The 26,862-nt window shown below is 42.9% G+C and overlaps 1 protein-coding gene across 1 annotated transcript; it reads right to left on the reverse strand.

Moving 5' to 3' along the window:
• Positions 1-2,192: 2,192 nt before the first annotated feature.
• LOC133770482 (olfactory receptor 6E1-like) lies at positions 2,193-25,362 on the reverse strand. Its single transcript, XM_062206589.1, has 3 exons — positions 24,454-25,362; positions 4,010-4,136; positions 2,193-2,269 (listed from the first exon to the last, which is right to left on the reverse strand). The coding sequence occupies exons 1-3, from the start codon at positions 25,360-25,362 to the stop codon at positions 2,193-2,195; spliced, it is 1,113 nt and encodes a 370-aa protein (XP_062062573.1).
• Positions 25,363-26,862: the final 1,500 nt, after the last annotated feature.

Consider the following 26,862-nt stretch of genomic DNA (forward strand, 5'->3'; position numbering starts at 1 on the left):
TCATTTCCACTTGAATAGAGGCACGAAGCTATTTTTTTTAGACTGGAGCTGCTATTTTGCATAAAACAAAGCAGTTATACATTAGCATGGGGTAACTGGCTTTTCTCAGTAGCCTCTAACAATGACTAGAGACAATGGTTTAATTATAAGCGAACCACAGTTTAAAGAGTCATAACCCACACACAATATCTGAACCAAATTTTGCCCGTTCCTTTCGAAGAGATTTCAACTGGTTTGTGGCTCTAATGAAGAGCCTGTTTGTCCCTTCCATCTCCTCACTGCTCTCAAAGCTCTTAGGGCTTATTTCAGCCTCTGGCCTTTGCCAACGCTGTTCCCACAGCCCAGGGTGCCTGCCTTCCTTTCTTTTGCTTATCTGTTATTCACTGCTGTTTTAAGGCTCAGTTCAGGCGCTCCCTCTTTTAAGAAGCTTTTTTTTTTTTTTTTTTTAAACAACTTCAGTGTATTTTAGATTCTACTGTCTACACACACGCATTGCTAGTACCACAGGATTTAACTTAGATTGCACTTCAGTTAACTGTATTGATGGTCCATCTTGTTTTCCTTGCAGAAATGAACTATTTGAGAGTAGAGACCATGTTTTAATACTTTTTGTGTTCAGCACTTAACACGGGTCCTGACAACATGTAGTTTTGTTGAATGAATGTTAGGCATATCACAGATACTCAATGAGTAAATGTCGATTAGTTGGTTGCGGGACCATTGTAGGAAGTAACTAGATAACTTTGTTCACAGTGTCATCGTTTTGATGCTGGGCAGTACTGTTTGCAGAGATGCAGTTAGAAGTCACACTCCACAGGTGGAGGCATTGTGGTGCAGGGTTAAGCTGCCACGTGGAGCGCCTGTAGTCTGCCTCCCTGGGAGGCAGAAGGTGGGGGCACCAGTACTTGGCTTCTTGCCACCCCTGTGGGAGACTTGATGGAGTTCTGGACTCCTGGCTTCAGGCAGGCCCAGTCTCAGCTGTTGGAGGCATTTAAGGAGTAGACCGGCAGATGAAACAACTTCTCTCTGTAGCTCTGCCTTTCAAATAAGTAAAAATGAAAGTAACAAACAAGAAAAGAAACTATACCGCTCAACCTCCCACTATGTCTTCCTCCAGCACTGACTCCTGTTTCCTGTCCCCCATCTTGCACAGTGATTGGACATCAAAGGGTTAGATGGCTTAAAAGAGGGGCCAAAAAGGAGGGTATGGAGGGAAGACTAAGGCACTGGGAAATATCTAAGAATATTTTATAATTTTGGTTATAAATTATATTCAGCTCTACAAGTTGGGGATTATATTATGCAATGATTATATTAAAAACATGGGATAAATGTTGACTGAGCAGGGAAGGTTTTGTTTACATGTAGTTGGTAAAGACCATGGGGTATAGGGCCTACTTCCAAGGATTGAATGACATTTTTGATTGCAGATTCCACACAGTTCTCTGGGGGCAGGGACACTTAATCCAGAGGGAAGTTCCCACCTAGATGTTATTGATGGAGCCAGGATTCAGGAATGTGTTAGGCAGAGAACCCAGAGTAGTGTCTCTGTGAGTCTCCTCAGTGCCAATTCTCTTTCCTGTCCTGGGGTCTACTCCAACCAGACAAGAGTGAGCAGCGGAGTGGGGAAAGAGAGCCACTCTGTCCTTCGGCCTCCTGCCCCAGTAGGATCAACCCAGTAGGGAAAAAGTCTGCTAGACTGAGTAGCTAGCTGGGCCTTGACTTGAGTTTTCTTCTCTAAGTTGTTTATATGATTAAGGCAGAAGTAAAATAATAGGTCTCTGGGGATTAAGCTGAGAGGTATTCCACTCAGTTGTTGAAACTTTAAAATACATTTGAGGCTGGCGCTGTGGCTTAACAGGCTAATCCTCCACTTTGCGGCGCCAGCACACTAGGTTCTAGTCCCAGTTGGGGCGCTGGATTCTGTCCCGGTCGCCCCTCTTCCAGGCCAGCTCTCTGCTATGGCCCGGGAAGGCAGTGGAGGATGGCCCAAGTGCTTGGGCCCTGCACCCGCATGGGAGACCAGGAGAGGCACCTGGCTCCTGGCTTCGGATCAGCACGATGCGCCAGTCACAGCGGCCAGTGGAGGGTGAACCAATGGCAAAAAGGAAGACCTTTCTCTTTGTCTCTCTCTCACTATCCACTCTGCCTGTCAAAAAAAAAAAAAAAAAAAAAATTGAGAGAAGAGAACCCTAAGAGATGAAGTAGGCAATGGTAAAAACAGACGAAGGGGGAGCTTGTTTTCCTGTCTGTAGGAAGCAAAAGAATGCTGAAACAACAATAACCGAGTGAACAGATATTTACATAGCACGAAGTCACACCATTCATTAAAATTTATTGGGTATCAACTTTATGCTATACCTGAAATAAGTTGCTGTATTTAGGGAGTTTATAGAGCTCTGAATTTGGTGGTTTTTTTTTTTTTTTTTTTGACAGGCAGAGTGGACAGTGAGAGAGAGAGACAGAGAGAAAGGTCTTCCTTTGCCGTTGGTTCACCCTTCAATGGCCACCGTGGCCGCCATGCTGTGGCCGGCGTGCTGTGGCCAGCGTGCTGCGGCTGGCGCACCACGCTGATCAGAAGCCAGGATCCAGGTGCTTCTCCTGGTCTCCCATGCGGGTGCAGGGCCCAAGCACTTGGGCCATCCTCCACTGCACTCCTGGGCCATAGCAGAGAGCTGGCCTGGAAGAGGGGCAACCAGGACAGAATCCGGTGCCCTGACTGGGACTAGAACCCGGTGTGCTGGCGCCACAGGTGGAGGATTAGCCTATTGAGCTGCAGTGATGGGCTTAGAGCTCTAAATTTGAAGTGCTTTAAGTGAAACAAACGGATATTGAGATAGAAAATAATGGAGGAGAGGATTTTATATAAATATAGGGTTACAGAATACTTCCTTGGGAAATGACATTTAAGTTGATTTCTGAAGAGTGAGCTGAACACATCATGCTATGAGAGCTGGGGACAAAGCACCTGACTTGAGCAAAGCAGGTGAAAAGTCCCCCAGTGTGGCTGGAGGGTGGTGGGTGAGGGGGCAAGGACAGGAGCTGCTGTTGGACAGCTAGCCCTGGGCCAGACCAGGCAGGAATTGAGGTCAACTGGGGCATCTTTCTTAGAAAATCAAATGACCTGAGAATCACCAAAGCACATTGAGGGTTAAGGTAAAGCATTTGCATTTTATTTGAAGAGCAAAGGGAAGCTAATGAGTTTTAGACAGAGAAGTGATTGGACCCAGTTACATTTTATAAAGTTCACTCTGACTGCTGTGTGGAGGATGGGTTGGAGATGGACACAAGAGGGTGAGGAAGAGGAAGTGGAGACCATTTGCAATCATCCATGACAACTGTTAGAGACTTGAACTAGGTGGGAGCAATGGAGGTGGAGAGAGGAGATTGATATTGAGATTCATTTTCAAGGGAAAATTGATGAAAGTTAAATTTATGTGTTTTTTTTTGAAGTGGTAGAAAATCTGTAAGGTCAAAAGCTACCGGGAGGGGCCAGTGCTGTGGTGTCATGGGCTAAACCTCAACCTGTGGCACCGGCATCCCATGTGGGCACCGATTCAAGTACCAGCTTCTCCTCTTCTGATCTAGCTCTCTGCTTATGGCCTGGGAAGATGGTCCAAGTGCTTGGACCCCTGTACCTGTGTGGGAGACCCAGAAGAAGCTCCGGGCTTCAGATTTCTCAGCCCTGGCTGTTGTGGCCATTTAGGGAGTGAACCAGTGGATGGAAGACCTTTCTGTCTGTAACTCTGCCTCTTAAATAAATAAATAAAAAATTTTTTTTAAGTTACTGGGAATAACTGAAGGCAGGCTGCTATGCCATGATTTCTCACAGGAGGAGACTTTAGGTACTTCTCAGTCTGTTCAGGACTTTGTCCTGGAAAGATGAATGCTTTGGACTCACTTAAGGGCATTTGCTTAGAAGCCTCCCAAGTAGCATTGAATGCAACCTCCCTAAAGGAGATTTCATGAGTAGCAGCTTCCTGTGACAGGAGCCTGCATAGAACAGTACCTATGGCCAGAGAAGTCCTCAGCTGTGCTGGAGAAGTAGTATCAGAAGGTGCTGGTGTCGAAATAGTAAGGCTGAATAGATGCTGGGGCAAAGAGGGCACAAATGTGTTTACTGTTCCCTTTTCAGACTGTATAAGGACAAAAATCACAAAGTCATCGAAATTCTTATTGGGCCCGATGAAGTCCAGTCTTCAGTGGCAGGCCTTACGGGATGGTGGGAGAGCGTGGCAGCTGTTCTCAAAGGATTGATGGCTGTTGTGCTCAGATTGACTCTGTGTAACTCTAGAGGGCAAGAGTTGGGACATCCTTAACTCAAGCTAGGGAGATGTATATCACTCTGACCACCACAGCAAAGCAAGACCATGGGTAGATGTCACTGGAGAATAAAGAAGTAAAAACTAGTTCATGCACACATTGGACGCTGGCTGGAGCAAGATGCTAATGGTTCATTGCTACAGCAGGAAAAGTAGAGTCAGGATGAGCACTGGGCCAGATCCAGAAGCAACTCGACAGGGAATGCCAAGCTCCTGTCCAGCAAATTTCAGGGTCAGTTTTTGGTAAATCCGAGGCTAAAGTCAGTTGGAGGCTGAGGGAACCATGTGAGTTAGGATTGGCAGCTGTACTTCTGATAGATGTTTATGGACAGAGTGGTATTTCCTTAGGTCTCCTTTGGAGACCCGAGAGCCACACTCTGTCTATTGACCCTAGCAATTAAATGACCTGTGTAACAGTGAGCGAGTCTGCTTCCCTACTAGAGAGTCCTTTGCCCTGGCTGTTTTCAAAGCAAAGGCCAGATTATCTCTTTTAACATTTTTCTATGATAAATTCTGTGATTAGGGCAATTTTCATTGCAATTCTGTGATTAGTACAATGTCTTTTAGAGATATTAAATATGGGTATTAATTTCCCAAAGAAAAGCTTGTGAAAACCAGGGATTCTTCAATAGCAAGTGAGTGGAGATAATTTTGAGTTGGAGGCATGGGGCTGCTTCTTATCTTCGGTATATGTCTCAACAGGCCCTTTGGGTCTGTATCCCTTGTGCACAGTTAAAATATTGTCTCTGGAGAAAGGTTGGGATTTTGCATATCGAATATTATCAACAAATTTGAAAGTCTACTCCTGACAAAATGAACTCCCATAGCATTTAAAAAAAAAAGGTTTATTGGGGCCGGCGCTGTGGCACAGCAGGTTAACGCCTTGGCCTGAAGTGCCGGCATCCCATATGGCTGCCGGTTCAAGACCCAGCTGCTCCACTTCCTGTCCAGGTCTCTGCTATGGCCTGGGAAAGCAGTGGAAGATGGCCCAAGTCCTTGGGCCCCTGCACCCATGTAGGAGACCGGAGAAGGCTCCTGGCTGTTGGCTCCTGGCTTCGGATCGGCGCAGCTCTGGCCATTGCGGCCAATTGGGGGGTGAACCATCGGATAGAAGACCTCTCTCTCTCTCTGCCTCTCCTCACTCTGTGTAACTCTGACTTTCAAATAAAATAAATAAATCTTTAAAAAAATTACTTTTTGAAAGGCAGAGTTACAGAAAGAGACGGAGGGGAGAGAGAGAGAGAGAGAGAGAGAGAAAGAGATAGGTAGATCTTCCATCTGCTGGTTCACTCCCCAGATGGCTTCAACAGTCTGGGCTGGGCCAGACCAAAGCCAAGAGTCAGGAGCCAGGAGCCAGGAGTTTCTTCTGGGTCTCCTAAGTGGGTACAGGGGCACAAGGACTTGGGGCATCCTCTGCAAGGCCTTCCCAGACCACTAGCAGGGAGCTGGATTGGAAACCGAGCAGCTGGTATTCAAATTGGCACCCATTAGGATGCTGGCACTGCAGACGGCAGCCTAACATGCTGTGTCACAGTGCCAGCCCCCTCTCATAGCATTTTAATGCCTATAGGTGTGTTGCTTTCTGACTCTTAATGAGTAGCACCATGAACAGTACTCCCCTGGCTGCTAGAGGGTTCTCTTTCCTGGTGGCAAAGGCAGGGAGCCTGCAGTGAATTTGATTCAGGCCTAGTGCTGGACAAAGCCATGAAAATGGCTAAAATCATCTTCATTTCCTCCCCTGAAGCTATATCCCCTCTAGTAGCCCCTTTCCTGCCCTGGCCTCCATGCTCTGCTCTAAAGGTGAGGAGCACTATACACTGGAGGATGTGCCAGACCTGGAATTGGAAGGTCTAGCTTCAAGTTCTGACTGCCACCTACCAACAGCTGTGTGTGATCTTAGGCATGTTTCCTTAACCTCTGAGATTCTGTCTCATATTGAAAAATGGGGGTTCATAATGCTACAAAAGGCATGTCAAACAGGTGTTACAAGGCTCAAATGATACATTGCTTGTGTAACTGCCTTTTCTTCTTTTTTCTCTTCTCTTTCTCTTATTTATTCATTTGAAAGTCAGAGTTAGAGAAGGAGAGGCAGAGAAAGAAGTCTTCTATCTGCTGGTTCACTCCCCAATTGGCCACAACAGCCGGAGCTGCACTGATCTGAAGCCAGGAGCCAGGAGCTTCTTCTGGGTCTCCCACATGGGTGCAGGGGCCCAAGGACTTGGGCCATCTTCCGCTGCTTTCCCAGGCCATAACAGAGAGCTAGATCGGAAGTGGAGCAGCTGGAACTTGAACCGACGCCCATATGGGATGCTGGCACTGCAGGTGGCGGCTTTACTCTCTATGCCAGAGCACCGGCCCCAGAAACTTTTTTTTTTTTTTTTATGATTTATCTATTTATTTGAAAGTCAGAATTACACTGAAAGAGGAAGAGACATAGATCGATCTTCCATCTTATGGTTCACTCCTCAGATGACCTCAAGCTTCTTCCAGATCTCCTACGTGGGTGCAGGGACCCAAGCATTTGGGCCATCTTCTGCTTTTCCCAGGCTACCAGCAAGGAGCCAGATCAAAGTAGAGCAGTTGGGATGTGAACCAGTACCCACATGGGATGCTGGTGAATTTTTTTTTTTTTGACAGGCAAAGTTAGACAGTGAGAGAGAGAGAGAGAGACAGAGAGAAAAGTCTTCCTTCCGTTGGTTCACCCCCCAAATGGCTGCTACGGCTGGCATGCTGCGCCGATCTGAAGCCAGGAACCAGATACTTCCTCCTGGCCTCCCATGCGGGTGCAGGGCCCAAGTGCTTGGGCCATCCTCCACTGCCTTCCTGGGCCACAGCAGAGAGCTGGACTGGAAGAGGAGCAACCGGGACAGAACCGGCGCCCCAACCGGGACTAGAACCCGGGGTGCCCGCGCCGCAGGTGGAAGATTAACCAAGTGAGCCGTGGCGCTGGCCAAAGGATGCTGGTGTCACAGGCAGCAGCCCAACCCACTGTACTATAACACTGGCCCCCGGAAAATAAACTTTTAAAATTCCATTTTCATAAACATTTTTTGAAATTTTCTTGTGTGATTAAGTAAGTTCTCAGTAAGGTTTACACCATTATTTATTTTGGCTTGAAATGCCTCTGTTGGGGATTTTAATTTAAAATTCTTTTCCTAAACATTAAATAATAACAAAAAATGTTATATTTTAGAGATAAGATAAAAGAACAAGAGTAAAGTGAGCACACACTTACCTACCACTGAACTGAAGAAATAGAACATTATCAGCACTGTTAATGTCCCATGTGGCTCCTCTCCCAGGCCCACTTTCCTCTCCAACATAAGCTAATTACAATCTTGATTTGTGTTTATCTTTCCCTAAGTTTTCCTTTTGAGTTGTTCTTTTTTTTTTTTTTTTTTGAAAGGCAGCGTGAGAAAGAAAGAGAGAGAGAGAAAGAGAGAGAGAGAGAAACAGACACAGAGGTAGAGAGACATTTTCTCTCTGCTGATTCATTCCCCAAATGCCTGTTATCTCCAGGGCAGGGCCAGGCTGACACCAGGAGCCTGAACTCCATCTGGGTCTGCCAGGTGGGACTTGCAGGGGACCAAGTCATTGAGCCATCTTCCCTGCCTCCTAGGATGAGTTAGCAGGAAGCTGGATTGGAAAGCAGAGCAGCTAGGACTTGAACTGGCACTCAGATGTGGGATGCAGGTGTTGCAGATGACAGCTTAACCTGCCATGCCATAACATATGCCTTTATAGTTTTTCTGTATATACATGTGTGTATATTCCTAAACAACATATTTTTATTTTTAAAACTTTTTTTTAAAAAGGTTTTATTTATTTGAGAGGTAAAGTTACAGAGAGTGAGAGGGAGAGACAGAGAGAGAGGCCTTCCTTCTGTTGATTCACTCCCCAAATGGCTGCAATGGCTGGAGCTGTGCCGATTTGAAGCCAGGAGCCAGGTGCTTCCTCCTGGTCTCCCACGTGGGTGCAGGGTCCCAAGGACTTGGGCCATCTTCTACTGCTTTCCCAGGCCATAGCAGAGAGCCGGACTGGAGAGGAGCAGCCGGGACTTGAACCGGCGCCCATATGGGATGTTGGTGCCGCAGGCGGAGGATTAAACTACTGCGCTACAGCGCCAGCCCCATTTTTAAAACATTTTTTTGTGGCCAGTGCTGTGGCGCAGTGGGTTAACGTTCTGGCCTGAAGCGCTGGCCTGAAGCATGGCTCAATGACTTGGTCCCCTGCAAGTCCCACCTGGCAGACCCAGATGGAGTTCAGGCTCCTGGTGTCAGCCTGGCCCTGCCCTGGAGATAACAGGCATTTGGGGAATGAATCAGCAGAGAGAAAATGTCTCTCTACCTCTGTGTCTGTTTCTCTCTCTCTCTCTTTCTCTCTCTCTCTTTCTTTCTCACGCTGCCTTTCAAAAAAAAAAAAAAAAAAAAAAAAAAAAGAACAACCCAGAAGAAGCTCCTGGCTCCTGGCTTCAGATTAGTGCAGCTCCAGTCATTGCGACCATCTGGGGAGTGAATCAACAGAAGGAAGACCTCTGTGTCTCTCCCTCTCACTGTCTGTAACTCCGGCCGTTGCGGCCAATTGGGTAGTGAACAAGCGGATGGAAGACCTCTCTCTCTCTCTCTGCCTCTCCTCTCTGTGTAACTCTGATTTTCATATAAATAAATAAATCGTAAATTTTTTTAACTTTATATAAATGGCATCAAATTGTGTATATTGTTCTATAACTACAGTATTATGTTCCTGAAAGTCAGTTACGTTAAAGTGTTTGGCTATAATTAATTCATTTTCATGGCTGTATGAGTATAGTATTCCACTGTGTGGAAATGACTTTATTCATTACTTTGTGGGCAGACATTTGGATTGTTTTCAAATATCTGCCCTCAGTGGCTGCTATCCCCTCCCCCCCATTTCTATCTGTGCTGTTGTGAGTATTGTTGCATGTTTCCAGGGTGCATGTGCTGTGCATGTGTTTCTGCAGAGTTTATTAGGCTGTGGGTTATGCAGGCATCCCAAGGGATGACCATGCCAAATGCCCACCCTTGTTGGTGTACTCTCTCTCTGTCATTAGATGAATATTATCTCAATTTTGTTGTAGCTGAACTTAATGTATTTTTTTCTTTATGATTGTGATTGTCCCAAGAAATTGGTCCCTACATCAAAGTATGAAGACATTCTTCCATAGTATCTTCTAAAGTTTCATTTTTTTCTTTTATGTTTAAGTAATTAATTTCTTTTTTTTTATTATTAATTCTTTGGTATTAGTAGACACTAGTCTTGTTTGTGTGATCCCTTTGACTCTTAGACCTATCAGCGTGATCAACTGTGAACTGAAATTGATCACATGGACTAGTGAGATGGCATTGGTACATGCCACCTTGATGGGATTGTATTGGAATCCCCCTGTGTCAGGCCTTGACCTTGAAATCCTGGCAGCTTTCCCTCTCTGTCTTGGGAATGCTTGCTTTTGGAACTCAGCCACCATTCTGAAACCATTTAAAATAAATGGTTTCAGCACTCTTTTTTTCCCTATAATTTTATAGTACTAGCTGTATCTGAAATTAAGTTTCTGAAAATATTATGATGCCTCTGGGTTTTATATTCTGTTCCATTTGTCTATCTCTGTACCAATATCACACTTACTAAAATTCGCAACACAATAAATACTTTCTAGCAGGTTGTATCCACTAGTTTTTAGTTTAGGGCTATCCTTAGTTCATTTGTGCTTTCATCCAAATTTTAGAGTAAGCTTGTCAAGTTTCTTGAAAATATTATTTTGGCTGGTGCTGTGGCTCACTAGGCTAATCCTTTGCCTGTGGCGCTGGCACCCTGGGTTCTAGTCCTGGTTGGGGCGCTGGATTCTGTCCTGGTTGCTCCTCTTCCAGTCCAACTCTCTGCTGTGGCCCAGGAAGGCAGTGGAGGATGGCCCAAGTGCTTGGGCCCTGCACCCGCATGGGAGACCAGGAGGAAGCACTTGGCTCCTGGCTTTGGATCGGCGCAGCGTGCTGGCTGCAACGCAACAGCCGTAACAGCCACTTAGGGGGTGAGCCAATGGAAAAAGGAAGACCTTTCTCTGTGTGTGTCTCTCTCTCACACTGTCTAACTCTGCCTGTCAGAAAAAAAAAAAAGAAAAAGAAAAAGAAAAAAAATATTATTTTGAGGGTTTTATTGGAAACATACTGAATCTTAGGCTAATCTTATAAAATGTGATGGAGGAAGGCTATGGCTTGAATGTGTTCCCCAAAAAGTGTTGGAAAATTAGCTGCCATGCAACAGTTTTGGGAGATGGGGCCTAATGGGAGGTGTTTAGGTCACAGGGACACTACCCTCAGCGAATGGACTAATGTCAATTATAAAATAGCTGGAGGCTACAAGTTTGATCTCTCTCCTGTGTACTCTCTTGCCCTTCCAGTTTCTGCCATGGGATGACGATAAGAAGACTCTTGCCAGGTGCAGGCCTCCTCTTGACTTTGGACTTCCCAGCCTGCAGAACTGTCAGAAATAATTTCTGGGGCCAGCATTGTGTAGCAGATAAAGCCGCTGCCTACAGCGCCAGCATCCCATATGGGTACTGGTTCCAGTTCCAGCTTCTCCACTTCCTATTTGGTTCCCTGCTAATGTGCTAGGGAGAGTAGCAGAGGATGGTCCAAGTACTTGGGTCCCTGAACCCACATGGGAGACCTGGAAGAAGTTCCTGGCTCCTGGCTTCTGACTGGCCAAGCTGCAGTCATTGCAATCATTTGGGGAGTGAACCAACAGATGGAAGATCTCTGATCTCTCTCTCTCTCTCTCTCTCCCTCTTTCTCTCTCTCTCTCTGTAACTCTGCCTTTCAAGAATTTTATTTTTCTGTCCTTTATAAGTGACCTTAGATATTCTATTTTAATAGCACAAAATGGACTGAGACAGAAAGTGTTCCCTATTTGGTCTTTTTTTTTTTTTTCTTTTTTTTTTCGTCTGGGACAGCGGGTAGGAACAGAATAACATTTCAGTTACCTCTTACTGCATAACAACCTCTTCACACTGAGTAAAAGGATCTGTCATGTGAGCAGGGCTTAGTAGGCTAGCTTATTTTTCCTCCAGGTAACCACAGCTGGGGCAGCTCAGAGGCTAGGATGGGGAAGATGCAGCTGGAATCATCCCAAGGCTTGCTTCGTTACTTGTCAGTTGATGGTCTGTTGGCTGGGACCTCAGTGGGGTTGTTGGCTGCATACTTACATGTAACCCTTCTGTGTGGCCACTTGGCATTGTCTCAGAATGGTGGCTGAGTTCCAAAAGCAAGCATTCCCAAGACAGAGAGGGAAAGCTGCCAGGATTTCAAGGTCAAGGCCTGACACAGGGGGATTCCAATACAATCCCATCAAGGTGGCATGTACCAATGCCATCTCACTAGTCCATGTGATCAATTTCAGTTCACAGTTGATCACGCTGATAGGTCTAAGAGTCAAAGGGATCACACAAACAAGACTAGTGTCTACTAATACCAACTGATAAAATCAAAAAGGGAGAGAACAATCCAACATGGGAAGTGGGAGACACAGCAGACTCATAGAATGGCAGATGTCCTAAATAGCACTCTGGCCTCAGAATCAGCCCTTAAGGCATTCAGATCTGGCTGAAGAGCCCAGGAGAGTATTTTAGGCATGGAAAGCCAAGACACTCTGGGAAAAAAAAAAAAAAAGAAGACCTAAATGAAAGATCTTAGTGAGTGAGATCCCAGTGGAAAGAACAGGCCATCAAAGAAGGAGGTACCTTTCTCTGAAGGGAGGAGAGAACTTCCACTTTGACTATGACCCTGTCGGAATAAGATCGAAGTCGGCGAACCCTAAAGGCTTCCATAGCCACGGCAACTCATGACTAGAGCCTAGGGGGATTACTGACGCCATAAAAAAGAGTGTTAAATTGTTAAATCAACATCAAGAGTCAATGTGTACTTACGTCCCATGTGGGATCTGTCCTTAATGGGTTGTCCAATGTGAAGTAATGCTATAACTAGTATTGAAACAGTATTTTTACACTTTGTGTTTCTGTGTGGGTGCAAACTGATGAAATCTTTACTTAGTATATACTGAATCGATCTCCTGTATATAAAGATAATTGAAAATGAAAAAAGAAAACTTGGTATTAAATTGGAAATTACATAGAAAATTAATCAATTTTTTAAAAAAAATCATGTAGGATCTCTGTCATTAATGTGCTGTACAACGTGATTTAATGCTATAACTAGTACTCCAACAGTATTTTTCACTTTGTGTTGCTATGTGGGGGCAAACTGTTGAAATCTTTACTTTATATATACTAAACTGATTTTCTATATATAAAGAGAATTTAAAATGAATCTTGATGTGAATGGAAGGGGAGACAGAGCGGGAAAGGGGAGGGTTGCGGGTGGGAGGGAAGTTATGGGGGGGGGGGAAGCCATTGTAATCCATAAGCTGTACTTTGGAAATTTATATTCATTAAATAAAAGCTTTAAAAAAAAAAGGCCTGACACAGGCATAGTGTCACATCTAATGTGTTCTGTTACTCAAGGATCCAGAGCCCAGGTTCAAGGGGAAGAGATAGAACAGAGTCCGTTACTTGCTGGGAGGAGTGCCATAGAATTTTGGGAATATAAAAAAAAATTGCTACAAATGATAAAGCCTGCCTTTAAAACTATCTGGGTTTGGTCTTTGTGAATTTAACCACAGTTTGAATGCCTTTTTTTTTTTTTTAATTCGAGACACAGAGAGACACACAAGGGAGGTGATATATAGATGGATTATAGATAGAGAGAGCTTCCATCTGCTGATTCATTCCCCAAATGCCTGCAAAGGCAGGACTTGGCAGGGCCAAAGCTAGGATCTAGGAACTTATCTATGTGAGTGGCAGGGAGTTAATTATTTGAGCTATCACATGCTGCCTTCCAAGGTGTATGCTGGCAGGAAGCTAGAATCAGGGACCAAAGCCATGACTTGAATCCAGGCACTCTGTTATAGGATGTGGGCCTTCTGACTGGTGGCTTAACTGCTAGTCAAATACCTGTGCCCTAATTCACTTACTTAAAATTCATAATATGATGAATTTTGACATTATATATATATTTCCAAGAAACCATCACCAAAATAATTATCAAAATTCTGTAATCTTTTGAAATTGGTTTAGTCTAGATTTTTTTAATTTCTATATAAATTTTAGAATCATATCATTAATTTAAAAAAAAAAAGACTTCTCGGGGTATTTATTTAGTCTAGTGGTTAAGATGCTGGTTAGGCTAGTGCCACCATAGCTCAATAGGCTAATCCTCCACCCGCGGCGCCGGCACACCGGGTTCTAGTCCCAGTCGGGGCACCGGATTCTGTCCTGGTTGCTCCTCTTCCAGTCCAGCTCTCTGCTATGGCCCAGGAGTGCAGTGGAGGATGGCCCAAGTGCTTGGGCCCTGCACCCGCATGGGAGACCAGGAGAAGCACCTGGCTCCTGGCTTTGAATCAGCGCAGTGCACTGGCACAGTGCGCCCGCTGCGGCGGCCATTGGAGGGTGAACCAAGGGTAAAGGAAGACCTTTCTCTCTGTCTCTCTCTATCTCACTGTCCACTCTGCCTGTCCAAAAAACAAACAAACAAACAAACAAACAAAAAAACCTCCTGCTAATGCAAACCCTGGGAAACAGTGGTTATGACTCAAGTAATTGAATTCCTGCCATGCGTGTGAGAGACCTAGATTGAATTCCTGGCTCTTGTGGGCATTTTAGGAATGAATCTACAAAGAGGAGCATTGTCTCTATATCTCTCTTTCTCTGCCTCTCAAAAAATACAAAAAGCCAAAAACTACAAAAAAAGACCCTTCTGCAGTTTTAATTGGAATATGTCAAATTCATAGATAAACTTGGGGAAAATGGCTTCTTAATGATACTATTTCTTCCAACAGATGAACATATATATTTCCCTTTTATTATTAAGGTCTTTAATTTCTTTCAGTACTATAGTTTTTTTTTTAATGTATAAGGTTTGCACATCTTTTGTCAGATTCACTCATTTCATATGTTGTTATGCTTTTATAAATGGTATTCAAAAAGTTTTCATTTTTCTGATTCCTTATTGTTAGCACGTAGGAAAATCAATCACTGATTTTTAAAAAGTAATATTATATTGTACATTTGTGGGATAAACCCCACTTGGTCAAAAATGTATTATCTTTTTGCTATATATTGGATATAATTTGTTAAAAGTTTGTAAAGTCTCAGCAAATTCAAAAAAATTGAAATCATACCATGCATATTGTCTGACCACAATGGAATGAAGTTGGTAATCAACAACTCAGGAATCCCTAGAGCATATGCAAACACATGGAGACTGAACAAGGTGCTCATGGACAAACAATGGGGTCATTGAAGAAATCAAAATAAATCAAAATCAAAATTTCTGGAAACAAATGAAGATGACAATACAACATATCAAAACTTATGGGATACAGCAAAAGCTGTGTTAAGAGGCAAGTATCTAGCAATTGGAGCCTATATCAAGAAATTGGAAATGTACCAAATAAATGAGCTACCAGTGCATCTCAAGGACCTTGAAAAACGACAGCAAATGAAACCCAAAACTAGTAGGAAAGAAATAATTAGAGGAGAAATCAACAGAATAGAAACCAATAAAACAAAAGATCAGCAAAATGAAGAGCTGATTTTTTGAAAAAAATAAAGTTGACACACCATTGGCCCAATTAACCAAAAACAGGAGAGAGAAGACCAAAATTAGCAAAATCAGAAATGAAAAAGAAATTTTAACAACAGACACCACAGACATAAAAAGAATCATCAGAAATTACTGCAAAGAGCTGTATGCCAATAAATCAGGAAACCTAGAAGAAATGGATAGATTCCTTGACACATACGACCTCCCTGAATTGAGCCATGAAGACACAGAAAACCTAAACAGACCAATAACCAAACAGAACTCAAATCAATAATAAAGACCCTCCCAACAAAGAAGAGCTCAAGACTGGATGGCTTCAATGCTGAATTCTACCAAATGTTTAAAGAAGAACTAACTCCAATTCTTCTCAAGCTATTCAAAACAATTGAAGCCAGCATCACCTTAATTCCTAAACCTGAAAAAAATACAAAGGAGAAAGAGAACTGCAGACCAATCTCTCTGATGAACATAGATGCAAAAATCTTCAGCAAAATACTAGCCATTCAAATCCAACAACACATCAGAAAGATCATCCACTGGGATGAAGTGGGATTTATTCCTGGTATGCAGGGTGGTTCAACTTTGCAAATCAATCAATGTGATACATCACATTAACAAACTGAAGAATAAAAATCATATGATTATCTCAACAGACACAGAGAAAGCATTTGACAAAATACAACACCCTTTCATGATAAAACTTTAAGCAAATTGGGAATAGATGGAATATTTCTCAACACAATCAAAGTAATATATGAAAAACCCATGGCCAGTGTCCTATTGAATGGGGAAAAGTTGAGAGCAATCCCACAGTGATCCAGAACCAGACAAGGGTGCCTACTCTCACCTTTGCTTTTCAATATAGTCCTGGAAGTTTTATCCAAAAGCATTAGACAAGAGAAAGAAGTCAAAGTGATACAAATTGGGAAGGAACAAGTCAGATGACATGATTCTATATATAGGGGATCCAAAAGACTCCTCTAAAAGACTATTGGAACTCATAGAAGAGTTTGGAAATGTAGCAGGATATAAAATCAACACACAGAAATGAATTGCCTTTCTCTATGCAGACAATGCTACAGCAGAGAAAGAGCTTCCAAGATCAGCCCATTCATAATAGCTACCAGAAATATCAAATACCTTGGAATAAATTTAACTAAGGATGTCAAAGATCTCTACTATGAGAATTACAAAGCATTAAAGAAAGAAATAGAAGAGGATACAAAAACATGGGCAAATCTTCCGTATTCATGAATTGGAAGAATCAATATCATCAAAATGTCCATACTACCAAAATCAATTTACTGATTCAATGTGATACCAATCAAAATACCAAAGACATTTTTATTAGATACAAGAAAAATGATGTTGAAATTTATATGGAAACACAGGAGACTCCGAATAGCTAAAGCAATCTTATACAACAAAAACCAAGCTAGAGGCATCACAACAAAAGATTTCAAGATATATTACAGGGCAGTTTTCATCAAAACAGCCTGATAGTGTTACAAAAACAGATGGATAGACCAATGGAACAGAACAGAAATATCCTAAATCAATCCAAACATCTTCAACCAAGTAATCTTTGACAGAAGTGCTAAAATAACCCCTGAGCAAGGACAGTCTCTTCAATAAATGGTGCTGGGAAAAGTGGATTGCCACATGCAGAAGCATGAAGCAAGACCTTTGTCTAACACCTTTCACCAAAATCCACTCAAAGTGGATTAGAGACCTAGATCTACAATTCAACACCATCAAATTATCTGAGGACATTGGGGAAACCCTACAAGACATTGAGTTTGGGATTACATCAAATTGAGAAGCTTCTGCACTGCAAAAGAAACAATCAGCAAAGAGACAACTTACAGAATGGGAGAAAGTATTTGCAAACTCTACAACTGATAAAAGATTAATAACCAGAATATATAAAGAGATCAGGAAACTCAACAACAACAAAATAAAAAAAAATGCAGTTAAGAAATGGGAAAAGTACTTAAACTTTTCAAAAGAGGAAATCCAAATGGCCAACAGACACATGAAAAAATGCTCAGGATTGCAAGCCTTCAGAGAAATGCAGATCAAAACCACTATGAGGTTTCACCTCATCCCAGTTAGAATGGCTTTCATACAGAAATCAACAAACAACAAATGCTGGTGAGGATGTGGGGAAAAAAATACCCTAATCCACTGTTGTTGGAAAGGTAAACTGGTAAAACCACTATAGAAGACAGTGTGGAGATACCTCAGAGATCTGACATAGACCTACCATATGACCCAGCCATCCCACTCCTGGGAATCTACCCAAGGGAAATGAAATCAGCATATGAAAGAGCTATGTGTACCTCCATGTTTGTTGCAGCTCATTTTGCAATAGGAAATGCCCATCAACTGAAGACTGGATAAATAAATTATGGGATATGTTCACCATGGAATACTACACAACAGTAAAAAAAAAGTTGGTTATTAGCAACAAAATGGATGAAACTGGAAGACATCATACTTAGAGAAATAAGCCAGTCTCAAAGGGATAAATTCTATATGTTCTCCCTGACCTGTGATAACTAATAGAGCACCTAAAAGGCAACATGTAGAAATGAAATTGACACTATGAGAAGCAATGATTTTGAACAGCCCTTCTCTTCACTGTTGAGGAACCCCTTTTCTATATTTTTGGTTATCTTTTCCTTTATAATATTTTCCTTATCTTTTTTCTTTCATATGAATTATTGAACTCTATACTTAGTTTAGAGTTAATCATATATGTATAAAGTAAATTGAAAATAGATCTTAATAAAGAATAAGAGAATAAGAAAGGGAAGAGAAAGGGGGCTGGGAGTGTAGGTGGGAGGACGGGCATGGTGGGAAGAATTACCAAGATCCTAAACCTGTAATTTTGAAATGTATGAAGTTCATAACTAAAGCAGTATAGTCCTACATACTTTCCTAAAGACTCACTTCTAAGGTACAGCTAAACAAATTGCCATAGCAATGCCATAGCTGAGAAAGAACTTCTAAGAACAATCCCATTCACAATAGCCACAAAAACAATCAAGTACCTTGGAATAAACTTAACCAAGGACATTAAAGATCTCTACGGTGAGAATTACAAAATCTTAAAGAAAAAAATAGAAGAGGATACCAAAAAATAGAAAAATCTTCCATGCTCATGGATTGGAAGAATCAATATCATCAAAATGTCCATTCTCCCAAAAGTAATTTATAGATTCAATGTGATACCAATCAAAATACCAAAGACATTCTTCTCAGATCTGGAAGAAGTGATGCTGAAATTCATATGGAAACACAGGAGACCTCGAATAGCTAAAGCAATCTTGTACAACAAAAACAAAGCCGGAGGCATCACAATACCAGATTTCAGGACATACTATAGGGCAGTTGTAATCAAAACAGCATGATACTGGTACAGAAACAGATGGATAGACCAATGGAACAGAATAGAAACACCAGAAATCAATCCAAACACCTACAGCCAACTTATATTAGATCAAGGATCCAAAACCAATCCTTGGAGTAAGGACAGTCTATTCAATAATTGGTGCTGGGAAAATTGGATTTGCATGTGCAAAAGCATGAAGCAAGACCCCTTCCACCTTACACAAAAATCCACTCAACATGGATTAAAGACCTAAATCTATGACCCAACACCATCAAATGATTAGAGAACATTGGAGAAACCCTGCAAGATATAGGTACAGGCAAAGACTTCTTGGAAAAGACCCCAGGAGCACAGGCAGTCAAAGCCAAAATTAACATTTGGGATTGCATCAAATTGACAAGTTTCTGTACTGCAAAAGAAACAGGAGAGTGAAGAGGCTACCGACAGAATGGGAAAAAATATTTGCAAACTTTGCAACCGATAAAGGGTTAATAACCAGAATCTACAAAGAGATCAAGAAACTCCACAACATCAAAACAAACAACCCACTTAAGAGATGGGCAAGGACCTCAATAGACCTTTTTCAAAAGAAGAAATCCAAATGGCCAACAGACACATGAAAAAATGTTCAGGATCACTAGCAATCAGGGAAATGCAAATCAAAACCACAATGAGGTTTCACCTCACCCCGGTGAGAATGGCTCACATTCAGAAATCTACCAACAACAGATGTTGGCGAGGATGTGGGGAAAAAGGGACACTAACCCACTGTTGATGGGAATGCAAACTGGTAAAGCCATTATGGAAGGAAGTCTGGAGATTCCTCAGAAATCTGAATATAACCCTACCATTCAACCCAGCCATCCCACTCCTTGGAATTTACCCAAAGGAAATTAAATTGGCAAACAAAAGAGCTGTCTGGACCTTAATGTTTATTGTAGCTCAATTCACAATAGCTAAGACCTGGAACCAACCCAAATGCCCATCAACAGTAGGCTGGATAAAGAAATTATGGGACATGTACTCTATAGAATACTATACAGCAGTAAAAAACAATGAAATCCGGTCATTTGCAACAAAATGGAGAAACCTGGAAAACATGCTGAGTGAAATAAGCCAGTCCCAGAGGGACAAATATCATATGTTCTTCCTGATTGGTGACAACTAACTGAGCATCAAATAGGAAACCTGGTGAAGTGAAATGGACACTATGAGAAACAGTGATTTGATCAGCCCTTGTCATCACTGTTGATGTACAATTTAATACTTTATCCCTTTTAGTATTTTTGTTTGTTCTACTTAATACCATTGGTTGAGCTATGTAATTAACACACAATTATTCTTAGGTATTTAAAGCTAACTGAAAAGTGATCTCTGTTAAATATAAGAGTGGGAATAAGAGAGGGAGGGGATGTACAATTTGGGACATGCTCAAGCTGACTTGCCTCAAGTGGTGGAGTTAGAAATGTGCCAGGGGAAAAAAAAAAAAAAAGAAATGTGCCAGGGGATTCCAATACAATCCCATCAAGGTTGCATGTACCAATGCCACCTCACTAGTCCAAGTGATCAATTTCAGGTCACAATAGACCATAATGATAGGTCTAAGAGTCAAAGGGATCACATAAACAAGACTAGTGTCTGCTAATACTAACTGATAGAATTAAAAAGGGAGAGAATGATCCAACATGGGAAGCGGGATACACAGCAGACTCATAGAATGGCAGATGTCCTAAACAGTACTCTGGCCTTGGAATCAGCCCTTAAGGCACTTGGATCTGGCTGAAGAGCCCATGAGAGTATTTTAGGCATGGAAAGCCAAGACGCTCTGGCAAACAAACAAACAAACAAAACAAACCTAAATGAAAGATCTCTGCAAGTGAGATCCCAGTGGAAAGAATGGGCCATCAAAGAAGGAGGTACCTTTCTCTGAAGGGAGGAGAGAACTTCCACTTTGACTATGGCCTTGTCGAAATAAGATCAAAGACGGCAAGCTCAGGGGGATTCCATGGCCTTGGCAACTCATGACTATAGCCTGGGAAGATTGCTGATGCCTTAAACAAGAGTGGCAATTTGTTAAGTCAACAACAGGAGTCACTGTGCACTTACTCCCCATATAGGATCTCTGTCCTTAATATGTATTTCAGTGTGAATTAATGATATGACTAGTGCTCAAACAGTATTTGGCACTTTGTGTTCTGCGTGGCGGCAAACTGATGAAATCTTTACTTAATATATACTAAATTGATCTTCTGTATATAAAGATAATTGAAAATGGTCAGTGCTGTGGCTCAATAGGCTAATCCTCCGCCTTGCAGCGTCGGCACACCAGGTTCTAGTCCCAGTCGGGGTGCCGGATTCTGTCCCGGTTGCCCCTCTTCCAGGCCAGCTCTCTGCTGTGGCCAGGGAGTGCAGTGGAGGATGGCCCAAGTGCTTGGGCCCTGCACCCATGTGGGAGACCCGGAAGAAGTTCCTGGCTCCTGGCTTCAGATCAGCATAGCTCCAGCCATTGTGGCCATCTGGGGAGTGAACCAGCAGATGGAAGACCTCTCTCTCTTTCTCTACTACTCTCTGTAACTCTGTCTTTCAAATAAATAAAATAAATCTTTAAAAAAACAAGGAGTGAAGGCTCCAACATGGAAGCAGTCCATAGAGCAGACTCATAGAATTAAAGTCACTTTAGTATCACTCTGACCTCAGAATCAGCCCTTAAGGCACTTGATCTGCCTGGAAAGCCTGGAGGGAGCATTTCAGGCATGGAAAGCCAAAACACTGTGGCAAAAAATGTCCTACATAAAGGACTCCTGTGGTGAGACCTCAGTGAAAAGAAGGGGCCACCAAAGAAGGATGTACTTTCCTTTGAAGAGAGGAGGTCTACAGTGTCAATTAACTGTTGTTTCCTTGCTAATTTTCTGTCTGATTGATCTGTCCATTGCTGTAAGTGGGGTATTGAAGTCCCCCCATTACTATTGAATGGGCGTCTATGTCTCCCTTTAGGCCCATCAACATTGCTTTTAAATAGCTAGGTGCCCTGTAATTAGGTGCATATACATTTATTATCATCACATCTTTCTGTTGAATTGACCCCTTAATCATTGCATGGTGCCCTTCTTCATCTCTTTAAAGAGTTTTTATGTTAAAGTCTATTTTGCCTGATATTAGGATGGCTACACCATCTCTTTTTCGGTTTCTACTAGCATGGACTATCTTTTTCCATCGTTTCATTTTCAGTCTGCATGTATCTTTGTTGGTGAGATATGTTTCTTGTAGGCAGCAAATAGATGGGTTTTGTCTTTGAATCCATTCAGCCAGTCTGTGTCTTTTAACTGGAAAGTTGAGACCATTTACATTCAAGATGACTATTGATAAGTAACAACTTGGCCTTGCCATTTTTCCATAAATGTTTCTATTGTTTACTTTGGATTTCCTTTGTACTTTTACTGGAAAATTTTCTGCCTTCAGCTTCTTTCATAGTGATGATCATGTTTCCGTGTGTAGCATATCATGAAGCATTTTTTGTAATGATGGATGAGTGGCTACAAATCCTTTCAGTTTCTGTTTTTTATGGAAGGTCTTTATTTCACCTTCATTTATAAGTGAGAGCTTTGCAGGGTACAGTATTCTGGCTTGGCAGTTTTTTTCTCTTAAAACTTGGAATATATCTTCTCTTCTAGCCTATAAGGTTTCTGATGAGATGTCAGCTGTGAGTCTAATTGGAGATTCCCTGAAAGTAATCTGGCATTTCTCTCATGCATGTTTTAGAATCTTTTCTTTATGTTTTACTGTGGAGAATTTGACTACAATGTGTTGTGGTGAAGATCTTTTCTGGTCACGTCTATTAGGAGTTCTGTGTGTTTCCTGTACTTGGACGTCCCTTTCTCCAAAATAGAGACGTTTTCTGTAATTATTTCACTAAACTTACCCCCCCCCCCTTTTGGAAAGTAGCTAGGTTTCATTGGGGACAGTGCATCCTTCAGAATGGAAGGGACAGAGAGAGTGCCCTGTCACTCAGATCAGGGGAAAGCAAGATTACATGGTTGAATGGAGAGGCCAGGTGGGTGGCTCAGCAGAGAGCCGAGAGCTGAGTGCGTACTTTGTTTAGACAAGGTCTTAATAGGGAAAAGGGGTCCAGGTTTCTCCTTCCCCTTCTCCTCTTCCTCCTCTAGGACAAAAGGTTTGGTGAGTGTAAATTAGGAAATTCCTCCCCACATTTGCTGGTGCTAGGGAGCTGGGCTTCCCCCTAGGGCGCCTGCCATGTAGGAGAATGTAGAGGTTTTATTGCTCAGTGTCATCAGGCCAGGTAACTCATTTGGTGCTGAGGAGAGAGCTTTCCCATGGGGAAGGGCTGGGACCACCTGGAAGGTTATCAGGGTCTGGGCAGGACTCTGAAGTGTAGACACTGGGCTTCTGCAGTTGTAAAAAGTCCTTCTAATCCATTCTCCCTTTCTACACCTTCAGGAACTCCTAAGACCTGTATGTTGGGTCGTTTGATAGCATCCCATAAATCTCCAGCACTGTTTTTCAGTTTTCTGATTTCTTCTTCTCTTTTTTTGGCCTGACTATAAAATTTGCAGAGATTTGTCTTCTAACTCAGATATTATTTTTTAAAAAAGATTTATTTATTTGAAAGGCAGAGTTACAGAGAGAGGTCTTCCACCCACTGGTTCACCCCCCAAATGGCCGCCACAGCTGGAGCTGCACCGATCCGCAGCCAGAAGACGAGCTTCTTTCGGGTCTCCCATGCGGGTGCAGGGGCCCAAGGACTTGGGCCATCTTCTACTGTTTTCCCAGGCCGTAGCAGAGAGCTGGATCGGAAGTAGAGCAGCTGGGACTCCAACTGGAGTCCCATATGGGATGCCGGCACTGTAGGCGGTGGATTTACCCGCTATGTCACAGTGCCAGCCCCTGGATATTCTTTCTTCTGCTTCATTGAGTCTGTTGTTAAGGCTTTCCACCGCATTTTTTTGACAGGCAGAGTTAGACAGAGAGAGAGAGAGAGAGAGAGAGAGAGAGAAAGGTCTTCCTTCCCTTGGTTCATCCCCCAAATGGTTGTTATGGCTGGTGCGTGGCACCGGTCCAAAGCCAGGAGCCATGTGCTTTTCCTGGTCTCCCACACGGGTACAGGGCCCAAGCACTTTGGGCCATCCTCCACTGCCTTCCCAGGCCACAGCAGAGAGCTGGACTGGAAGAGGAGCAACCGGAACTAGAACCTGGTGCCGATATGGGATGCTGGCACCGCAGGCGGAGGACCAACCAAGTGAGCCACGGCACCGGCCCCGATCTTTTTTTTTTTTTTTTTTAAGAACTTGTGTTGTGTTGGAAAATCCAGTAGAGTTAAATGAAATGAACAAATATTTTCAAATCACAGAATTAATACAAGCGTTTTGGGGCCAGCTTTGTGGCATAGTGGGTAAAGCCACCACCTGGGATGCAAGCATCCCATGTGGGCACCAGTTCATGTCCTGGCAACAGCTCCCTGCTAAGGGTTTGGGCCCTGCCACCCATGTAGGAGACCTGGATGTAGCTCCTGGCTCCTGACTGCAGCCTGGCTCAGTGCTGGCCATTGCAGCCACCTGGGGGAGTGAACCAGTGGTAGGAATATCTCACTTTCCCACTAGTAACCCCTTCAAAAATAAGTAAGTGAATCTCTAAATATATTCCTTCCTTTAGAATCTGTAGAGCTTCTGAGCTTATGCTGAGTGGCGTAGTGCCTGGCACCATGACGATATAACACAGCATAATGGGTTCCTTGGAAGCTTTTAGTGAACCACAGAGTAAGTCTCTGTTCTCAAAGAACCCATGTTCTGGGGCAGGTGTAGAGATTTTTCTGAATGGGAAAGACTCAGTGCTTTTAGGGATCCAATAAAATAGTGCTTTAACCTTTCAGAACAAATGGAATTGGAAGATAGTTCTTTTTGGATGGAAAATGGTCTTGAAATCCACAGGTTTTTTTCCATAACACATACAGTATATGAATTTTTAAAAGACTCCCCCACCTCTTTTTTGTTCCTCTGGAATATTAACTCAGCCCCTTGGTTCTACAGATTTATGAGAAGAACTTGCTTACCTGCTCCCGAAACACCTGCTTTACCTGTTTGTTCCTCAGAGTGTAGATGAAGGGATTGAGCATTGGAGTGACCACAGTGTTGAGCAATGCCACCACCTTATTCCAGCCCTCCCCCTGGCCACCTTTGCCTGACCGGATGTACATGAAGATGCAGCTGCCATAGAAGAGAGACACCACAATGATATGGGAGGAACAGGTTGAGAAGGCTCTCTGCCTCTCCTTGGCTGAGGGGATGCGCAGGACAGTGTGGAGGATGTGGCCATAGCAGGTGGCTGTCACACACAGAGTGCCCAGTAAGCTGATGATCGCTGTCACAAAACTCAGAAGCTCTATCAGAGTTGTGTCTGCACATATGAGTTCCAGGAGTGGAAAACTGTCACAGAAGAAATGATTAATGACATTAGGACCACAGAATGGTTGTTTAAGTATGATGACACTTGGAAGAAGAATGAGAATGAGTCCTGTGATCCATGAGCAGAGCACCAGCTGGACACACACCCTTTTGCTCATGATGGTGGCGTACCGCAAGGGGTTACATATGGCCACATACCTGTCAAAGGACATCACTGCCAGTAGGAAGAACTCTGTGGTGCCCAGGAAGAAATAGAGGAACATCTGGAGAAAGCATCCTGCTAGGGAGATGGTCTTGTGTCCTGTGAGGATGTTGGTCAGCATCTTGGGGAAGATGACAGAGGTGAACCAGATCTCCAGGACAGCAAAGTTGCGGAGGAAGTAGTACATGGGGGTGTGGAGGTGCCTGTGCGTGAGAGTGACAACCACGATGAGGAGGTTCCCGAGCAGGGTGAGGAGGTAGGTGAGGAGGAGCCCCAGGAAGATGAGCAGCTGCAGCTCACAGGCGTCTGAGAGCCCCAGCAGGACAATCTCGGTGATGCTGGTGTGGTTCCCCATGGCTCCTGAGACCTGTGCTGGGGTTGGCTGATGAAAGGTGTTCAGCATCAGGAGTGGTGATGTTCTGGAGGGTCTGAGAACAATCTGGGTTGGAGAGGAAGAGTGTGAGTATTGGATTTGGGCTGAAGAAGTCCTCTATGCCTGTGAGCTGCTGGCTCACTACTCTTCTTCTTCAGGCAGGTTGCCCACATCTCACAGTGAGTCAGCAGCGAGTCCTATATTTTCACTCACTTTCATCTGTTTATTAGAAGTCCTCTAGAAAAGTTTTGTTTTTACCAATTCGTTTTCCACACCCCTCCTTTTTTCTGTTAGAAATGTTGTGTTAAATTTGTTTATATCAGATGATATCTTTTCCCATATTTGTTCAAATGTGGCAGGGGATCTCCTTCGTCCAAATGTTTGTGTTTGCAAATCCAGGATCCATTTTGCCACAGAAGCTAATGCTGCCATCAGTGGAATACATGCTCAAGAGATTTTTACTGAAGGCATTTAGTTTAGTCAGAGAGCCTGCGATTGGAACTGGGATCCATTACTTACTAACTGATCTGGGGCCAGTTAACTAATCTCACCAACCTTCTGTTTCCACCTTGAGTATTGTAAGAATACTGATGTGAAGTGTTCTCCTGGCTCTTAAACGGGTATCACACACCCAACACTTAGCATAGGGCTGGCCACATAGGGAACAGGAACATAATATTAGCTCTTTATCCTAAAAGTGTTATCAGCTCATCCTTAAAGTTGAAATAAAAGGTACTGAATAATAGGAATCTCCAAAACCTCACAGAGAAAGCTTCTTTTAAGATTTTGATGTATTTCTCTTCAGTATATTTTATTCCATTTATTAATTACAAGTTTACAGAGCTGTGTTTATAGATCATGTATTTTGTATCCCTACATTGGTCTCATTTCAATTTTAGAGAGTGTATCTTTGGCTTAAAATGATTATTTCTGGATTTTTCACTGCCTTTGTCCTCAGAGTTTTGGATAAAGAATGAGGCAATCTCAATGGTTGTTCTTTGTACAAATGACAGATTCAGGCAAACTACTGTAGGGAAGAGGCTGGTGCACCCAGGACAGGAGCAGCAAGCATGTGATAAGGCTGAGTCAGAGAAATAGTAATGTACCACTTGATTTCTCAGTAAAACACGTATCTATGTGGATTAGATATGATCATGAAAAAAAAAAAACGGCTTGTAAGATGGGAAGATTGTGGGTCATTTTTCTTTCTTCTTGTTAATACATTTCTTCTTGCTGCATAATTAACTTCAATCTAAAATCATAAAAGAAACACTGAGCCTATTCGGGTTAAAAGTTGAGTAGAACATTTCAGGAGAAACAAAGGAGAAATAAAAGTGTAGGAAAGGCTTAAGGTCTCCGTGACTTACTGTCTGAAGGTGAGTGAAAATACGGAGGGTGATCAAAAGATCAAAGAAATGAGTTGTTCCATGGCCCAGCAGTGGCATTGAAAATAGATGACTGGCTCTAGACAGAGTGTCCTGA

This window comes from Lepus europaeus, chromosome 11, assembly GCF_033115175.1.
Source record: "Lepus europaeus isolate LE1 chromosome 11, mLepTim1.pri, whole genome shotgun sequence".
Taxonomy (NCBI): domain Eukaryota; kingdom Metazoa; phylum Chordata; class Mammalia; order Lagomorpha; family Leporidae; genus Lepus; species Lepus europaeus.